At 54.1% G+C, this 7,908-nt stretch overlaps 1 protein-coding gene across 1 annotated transcript; it reads left to right on the forward strand.

Moving 5' to 3' along the window:
* The first annotated feature begins 2,114 nt into the window (after positions 1 to 2,114).
* Positions 2,115 to 7,541, forward strand: LOC131904489 (uncharacterized). Its single transcript, XM_059255615.1, is given in 4 exon segments — positions 2,115 to 2,919; positions 2,922 to 4,520; positions 4,523 to 5,359; positions 5,362 to 7,541. Coding segments are annotated over 4 exon segments (5,334 nt in total). The 3' UTR covers positions 7,455 to 7,541.
* Positions 7,542 to 7,908: the final 367 nt, after the last annotated feature.

Genomic DNA, 7,908 nt, shown 5'->3' on the forward strand with positions numbered 1-7,908 from the left:
GGCCAATCAACTGTCTCACCCACTCAGAGGGCCTGATCCAGTTGGTGACCCCTCAGCCATTGGTTCATATTTCATGTGTTTCCGTTCGTTTGGCTATTTGTCCCTGTGCTTTATCCAACCTCGGTCTCAACAATTATCACTCACATAAACCCTCCTCATTCTCGCTAATTGGACTCCCAGAGATCCACCCGGGGCCTAGTCATGGATCTCTGCATCCAGATCCCTCAGTAGTTGAATGAGGTTTCTAGCACGACAGTTAGGGTGTTTGGCCATCCCATCACCAGAGTAGGTCAGTTCGGGCTGTCTCTCGACCATTGCCAGCAGTCTGTTGTGGGGGTATCTTTGTGGATTTCTGTGGGCCTCTCTAGCACTTTGCTTCTTCCTATTCTCATGTGGTCTTCATTTACCATGGTCTCCTATTCCTTGTTCTCCCTCTCTGTTGTTGATCCAGCTGGGATCTCCCCCCCCCCGCCCCCAGCTCTCTTTCCCTCGACCCTCGCCCTTCACTACCCCCACTCATGTCCAGGCTGTTCATGTAGATCTCATTCCATTTCTGTCATTGGGCGATCCCCGTGTCTTTCTTCGGGTCCTATTTTCCAGGTAGCCTCCCTGGTGATGTGAGTAGCAGTCCAGTCATCCTTGTTCCACATCTAGTATCCTGCTATGAGTGAGTACATACCATGTTTGTCTTTCTGAGTCTGGGTTACCTCACTCAGGATGATTTTTTCTAGATCCATGAAATGGAGAACTCTTAAGATCAAGGCACTGGCAGAGTTCACAATGGGATGCTCAGCCTTCTGCGAGTGCTTGGTGGCTTTCATGAGGGTGAGGATCTGTTTGCTGTGGGCTGGTCAAGTCTTCCCAAGCTACCACATTCCAACTTTAGGTTATAACTTCCAAAATATCAGTGCTGAAGGTATTTCTATATTCACTTTACCACACCTGCCCCCATGAGGAATGTTCACACTCACATACTCACCAGGCCTAACTCTGCTTGGCTTCCAGTGATCACAGGCACATAAAAATAAGGATTTCCCATTTTTACTTGTATTTTTTTCCCTGAACTTTTTATATTCTCCTCACAGTGAAATAATTATTTCATTATCTTGATTTTCATGAGGTAGCTTTTCTCTCTTTCAGTACTACTTCGTGTATTCTAACTGTAAGTATAGCCTAGGGTTATTCTGAAAGACCCCCAGCCTCCCCGCCTAACATAGCTTAGCTCAGCTGTCTTTGAAGAAAGCCTGAGAGGCACTGAGGAGTTCAGTTAACGGGCATGGAATAAACAGAACATTTGTGGTTAGCCACCTGGCCCCAGAGCAAGGAACTAGAAGGTCAGAAGAACACCCTGTACCCTAGACAAGAGCTAGGCGTGGGGAGCTCGGGGAGAAACCATGAGCTGACCTGGGTTTGAACCTGGCCTCATTTGCATCATCCAATCAAAACCCTGTAACCAGGCTTCTTGCTTCTGTACCCGAGCTTCGGCTGCCTGACCCTATAAAAACCCTCTGCTCCAGCCCGTGGGCGCGCCAGTCCCTTGAGCTTCTTGAGAGACTGTGTCGCCCCGGGTACCCGTGTTCCTGAATAAAGCCTCTTGCTGTTTGCATCTGATTCGTGGTTTCGGTGTGTTCCTTGGGCGAGGGTCTCTCCTGAGGGAAGACTGCCTTTAGGGGGTCTTTCATTTGGGGGCTCGTCTGGGATGTGAGACCCCCTGCCTCGGGACCACCGACCCACTGTCAGGAGGTAAGTTGGCCGGCCACTATCTGTCTTGTCCCAGTCTGTCTACTTGTCTTCCGTTTTCGTCGGGCGCCCTAATTCAGGTCGGAGTCGGTTGGGGCTGAAGGAGCTGACGAGCTCGGACTTCGCCCACCGAAACCCTGGAAGACGTTCCACGGGTCACTGAAGTCCCCTCTGGGGCACGGTTTTTCAGGGCCTCTCCCGTATCAGAAGGATACGTGGTATTGACAGGGGATGGAGATCGAGGTTCCTCCATATCCCCATCTGAGTTTCTGCTTTCGGTTTTACGCCGAAGCCGCGCAGCGCGAATTTCTGTCGTCTGTCTTGTCTTTTTGTTTATCGTTACTTGTCTAACACTTCTTTATCTAGAGACCACCATGGGACAGACCGTCACCACCCCACTGAGTCTAACCACGAACCACTGGTCCGATGTTAAGGCCCGAGGAAACAATGAAGGTGTCATTGTCAAAAAGAAAAAATGGATCACCCTCTGTGAGGCCGAATGGGTCATGATGAATGTTGGCTGGCCGCGAGAAGGATCCTTTAACCTCTCTCTTATTTCACAGGTGGAGGGCAAGGTTTTTGCCCCTAATCCTTATGGACACCCCGACCAGGTCCCATACATCGCCATCTGGAGATCTCTGGTCGAAAATCCATTTCCATGGGTCAAGCCTTTCCTTCCACAGCCCCCTCCAGTCTCTGGGCCCTCTGCACCCCTCAACCCGGACTCTTCCCTTTACCCTGTGCTCCCTCACAAGGAGACTCCCAAGCCCCCTGTCCTCCCCCCGGACCCTAACTCCCCTCTCATAGATCTCCTGGTAGAGGAGCCCCCTCCCTATCAGGCTGGACCCGCTCGGCGACCCGGCGGAGCGGCGGCGGCTTTGGCCGCTGCGGAAGCGGCTTCCGCCTCCGCGGGGGCGGCTCCCGCCGCCGCGGAGGAGGCGGCGGCGGCGGCCGCATTAGCGGCCGCGATCCGGCCGTTGGCAGGTGCTAAGGTTTCCTCAACCAGCAGGACCTCAGATGAAGACAAGGAAGATGAGAAGTCGTCCCCCATTGCCGGCCTCTGCGGCCGCCGGGAGGGACCCCCTACTGAGTCCCAAGCTTTCCCACTCAGAGGAGGGCCGAACCAACAACTCCAATATTGGCCTTTCTCTGCTTCAGACCTTTACAACTGGAAACAACATAACCCCCTTTTTCCAGGGATCCTGTGGCATTAACTAACTTGATTGAATCCATCCTGGTGACTCACAGGCCGACTTGGGACGATTGTCAGCAGCTCCTGCAGACCCTCTTAACAGTAGAGGAAAAGCAGAGAGTTTTCCTGGAGGCCCGGAAGCAGGTTCCGGGCGATGACGGGAGGCCATCCCAACTCCCGAATGTCGTCAATGCGGCTTTTCCCTTGACTCGCCCTAACTGGGATTTCAATACGCCTGAAGGTAGGGAGCATCTACGTCTCTATCGCCAGTTGCTCTTAGTGGGTCTCCGAGCGGCCGCTAGAAGGCCTACCAATTTGGCCCAGGTAAGGAATGTGATACAGGGAAAGGAAGAGACACCCGCTGCATTTCTAGAAAGATTGAAGGAAGCTTATAGGATGTATACTCCGTATGATCCGGAAGATCCAGGTCAGGCTCCAGGTATTATCCTATCATTTATCTATCATTCTAGTTCAGACATCAGAGCCAAATTGCAGCGGTTGGAGGGTTTACAGGCGTTAGGGTTGCCAGACCTAGTGAAGGAAGCAGAGAAAGTATTCAATAAGAGAGAAACTCCTGAAGAGCGTGAGGAAAAGAGATGGCAGAAACAAGAGGAAAGGGATAGGAAACAGCATAGGGAGATAAAGAAAGTTCTGGCCGCCGTTGTATCTCAGGGACAGCGGAGAGAGGGAGACAGGTCGGGAGAACGAAGGAGGCCACCCCTAGATAAAGATCAATGTGCTTACTGCAAGGAGAAGGGACACTGGGCCCGAGAATGCCCCAAGAAGCCACAAGGACCCCGCCGGCCCAAGCCCAAGACCGTGGACCTCCTTAGTCTGGAGGACTAGGGGGGTCGAGGCCAGGAGCCCCCCCCTGAGCCTAGGATAACCCTCAAGATCGGGGGGCAGCCCGTGACCTTCCTGGTTGATACTGGTGCCGAACATTCAGTCCTAACTCATGCCGGAGTGCCTCTTAGCCGGCATTCTGCACTGGTGCAGGGGGCAACTGGAAACAAGAGATATTATTGGACTATTGAGAGAAAAGTCCAACTGGCTTCAGGGCAAGTAACTCACTCCTTTCTGCACATACCTGAATGCCCCCATCCGCTGTTAGGACGGGACCTACTAACCAAATTAAAAGCGCAAATCTATTTTGATGAGAAGGGACCGAGGGTCACGGGTCCTAAAGGAGACCCTCTACAAATCCTTGCCCTCAATTTAGAGGAAGAATACCGTTTATTCAAGTCAGAACCCCCGAAGGAGTCACCTACGGAGCTACAGGACTGGTTGAGAGAGTTTCCTCGAGCCTGGGCAGAGACTGGGGGCCTGGGGTTGGCACGCGATCAGCCACCGCTGATGATCTCATTAAAGGCCTCCGCGACTCCCGTTTCAATCAGACAGTACCCAATGTCACGGGAAGCTCATGAGGGAATCAAACCCCATATCCGGAGGCTCCTGGACCAAGGGGTGCTGAAGCCCTGTCAGTCCCCATGGAATACCCCTCTCTTGCCTGTTAGGAAACCGGGGACAGGGTACTACAGGCCAGTCCAGGATTTGAGAGAGGTCAATAAGCGGGTGGAGGACATACACCCACGGTGCCTAACCCCTATAACCTTCTGAGCACCCTCCCACCGACCCACGTCTGGTACACGGTACTAGACCTGAAAGATGCCTTCTTTTGTTTGAGATTACACCCTCAAAGTCAACTACTGTTCGCCTTTGAATGGAGGGACCCAGAACAAGGGCTCTCGGGACAACTAACCTGGACCCGGCTCCCTCAGGGCTTCAAAAACAGCCCAACCCTCTTTGATGAGGCCCTACATGCAGATCTGGCCGGGTTCCGAGTCGAGCATCTAACCTTGACCTTGCTCCAGTACGTAGACGACCTACTCCTGGCAGCCAGGAGTCGGGCGGAGTGCCTGGAGGGCACTCGGGCCTTACTGGCCAGACTTGGACAGAAGGGTTATAGAGCCTCGGCCAAGAAGGCTCAAATATGCCGAGACAAGGTTACCTACCTGGGCTACACCCTGAGCGGGGGGAAAAGGTGGCTAACAGAAGCAAGGAAGGAGACGATAATCTCCATTCCCCCTCCTCAGAACCCCCGCCAAGTTCGAGAGTTCCTGGGTACGGCTGGGTACTGCCGCCTTTGGATTCCTGGCTTTGCCGAACTGGCAGCCCCATTATACCCCCTCACTAAACCAGGGGCCATGTTCCAATGGGGAGAGGAGCAGCAGAAAGCATTCCAACTGATCAAGAAGGCCTTACTTGAGGCCCCGGCTCTGGGTCTGCCAGATATCACCAAGCCCTTTGAACTGTTTGTAGACGAGAACTCGGGTTTTGCTAAAGGGGTGCTGGTGCAAAGACTGGGACCTTGGAGGAGACCTGTGGCATACTTGTCCAAGAAACTTGCCCCGGTGGCCACAGGATGGCCCCCCGCCTCCGCATGGTGGCAGCCATTGCAGTTCTACTCAAGGATGCCGGGAAACTGACCCTAGGTCAGCCCCTGACTGTACTGGCCTCCCATGCCATGGAGGCCCTGGTCCGACAACCACCAGACAGATGGCTTTCCAACGCCAGAATGACTTATTACCAGGCCTTACTCCTGGACTCAGACCGGGTCACGTTCGGACCCGTAGTCTCCCTTAATCCTGCCACCTTGCTGCCACTGCCTAGCCCCTCTATGGAGCATGATTGCCTCCAGATCTTAGCCGAAGTACATGGCACCCGCCCTGACCTGACAGATCAGCCGCTTAAGGACCCCGACGTTGTCTGGTACACAGATGGGAGCAGTTTTCTGGAAGAGGGGGAACGCAGAGCCGGGGCAGCTGTTACCACCGAATCAGAAGTGATATGGGCATCATCGCTCCCGCCTGGGACATCGGCCCAACGTGCAGAACTGATTGCGCTTACGCAAGCCCTCCGGATGGCAGAAGGTAAGAAGCTCACAGTTTATACTGACAGCAGATACGCCTTCGCCACTGCACATGTTCACGGGGAAATCTACCGGCGGAGAGGCCTGCTAACATCCGCAGGTAAGGAGATCAAGAACAAAAAAGAAATCCTGGACCTTCTGAAGGCCCTGTTTCTCCCGCTCCAACTTAGTATTGTCCACTGCCCGGGGCACCAAAAAGACAACTCCAAGGTAGCCAAGGGAAACCGGCTGGCGGATTTGACCGCCCAGACAGTGGCATCCCAGCCAACAGGGAGCAGCCAGTTAATGGCTATACAGGACACTCCGGAGCCTCCTCCGCCCGGGAGAGAGCCCATGCCATACAGCCCCGAAGACCATGAGCTAGCAAAGAAAATGGGGGTGGACTGGGACCCACAGAGGCAAGCCTACATGCTGGGGGACCGAATGGTTATGCCTACTTCCCACACCCAGTATATGTTACAATTCCTCCATGCCTTAACTCATCTGAGTGAGACAAAAATAAAGACCTTACTAGACAGAGAAAACACTGGAACAATTCTGCTAAACCAGAAACGGGTGCTCCAACGGGTGACTTCTACCTGCCCCGCATGTGCCCAGGTCAATGCAGGTAAAACGCACCTGGCCAAAGGAGCCCGGCTGAGGGGCCACCGTCCTGGTGTGCACTGGGAAATAGACTTTACAGAAGTAAAACCCGGACTCTATGGGTACCGGTACCTCCTGGTCTTCGTGGACACTTTTTCAGGATGGATTGAGGCATTTCCAACCAAGAATGAAACGGCTAACGTGGTAACAAAGAAACTGTTGGAAGAGATCTTCCCCAGGTATGGGATGCCTCATATATTGGGGTCGGACAACGGGCCTGCCTTCGTCTCCCAGGTAAGTCAGAAGGTGGTCAAATTATTGGGGGTTAATTGGAAACTCCATTGCGCATACCGCCCCCAGAGTTCAGGACAGGTAGAGCGAGCTAATAGGACAATTAAGGAGACTTTAACCAAATTAACGCTTGCAACCGGCACTAGAGATTGGGTGCTCCTACTTCCCTTGGCTCTTTACCGAGCCCGGAATACTCCTGGGCCGCACGGCCTAACCCCTTTTGAAATTCTATATGGGGCCCCACCTCCAGTCGTGAAATTTCTCCATCCTGATATCTCATCTTTTGCCACCAGCCCCACTTTAGAGGCACATCTACAGGCCCTCCAGCTGGTGCAGAAGGAGATCTGGAAACCCTTGGCTAAAGCCTACCGAGAGCAGCTGGACAAGCCGGTGGTCTCCCACCCTTTCCAGATTGGGGACTCCGTTTGGGTCCGGCGCCACCAGACTAAGAATCTAGAGTCACGGTGGAAGGGGCCCTACACTGTCTTGCTGACCACCCCCACTGCACTCAAGGTAGACGGGATTGCTGCATGGATCCACGCCTCTCATGTGAAGGCTGCCGGGGAGACCGACCCAGCAGGATCCAGAGAATCACCATGGACAGTGTACCGCACACAGAACCCCCTAAAAATAAGGTTGGCCCGCGGCTCCTCTTCCTCCCCCTCTTCTTGCTCTCTGTCTACCCCCAGGGGACTAGGGCGGCAGAGAGCCCGCACCTAGTCAAGAAACTCACTTGGCAGGTCATCTCACAAACTGGGGAAACGGTCTGGCAGACGACCGCCCTTCATACCCCCTTTACATGGTGGCCCCCCCAACCCCTGACTTCTGCCAGTTGGCATTGAATTCGGGACTCTGGGGGGTTGAGGGCATTAAGCTTGATGCCTTAAACTCCTCCACCCACCCGGGGGGTGCATTGGCCGGATCCGGGATGCCGTCACCCTCAAGCAAGATGTAGATTCGCCCAGTCGGACTTTTATGTCTGTCCGGGGGATGGGAGGGGCTGGGCCCTTGCCAAGAAATGCGGGGGGGGGAAGGAGATTTCTTCTGCGCCCAATGGGGCTGCGAGACCACTGGCGCAGCATATTGGAGTCCTAGCTCCAGCTGGGACCTGATCCAGACCAATAGAGGTTTCAGGAAGGTTACAGGCGGGGGGTCTTGCTCAGCTGGGTCCACC

This window comes from Peromyscus eremicus, chromosome 2 (genome assembly GCF_949786415.1).
Source record: "Peromyscus eremicus chromosome 2, PerEre_H2_v1, whole genome shotgun sequence".
NCBI lineage: Eukaryota > Metazoa > Chordata > Mammalia > Rodentia > Cricetidae > Peromyscus > Peromyscus eremicus.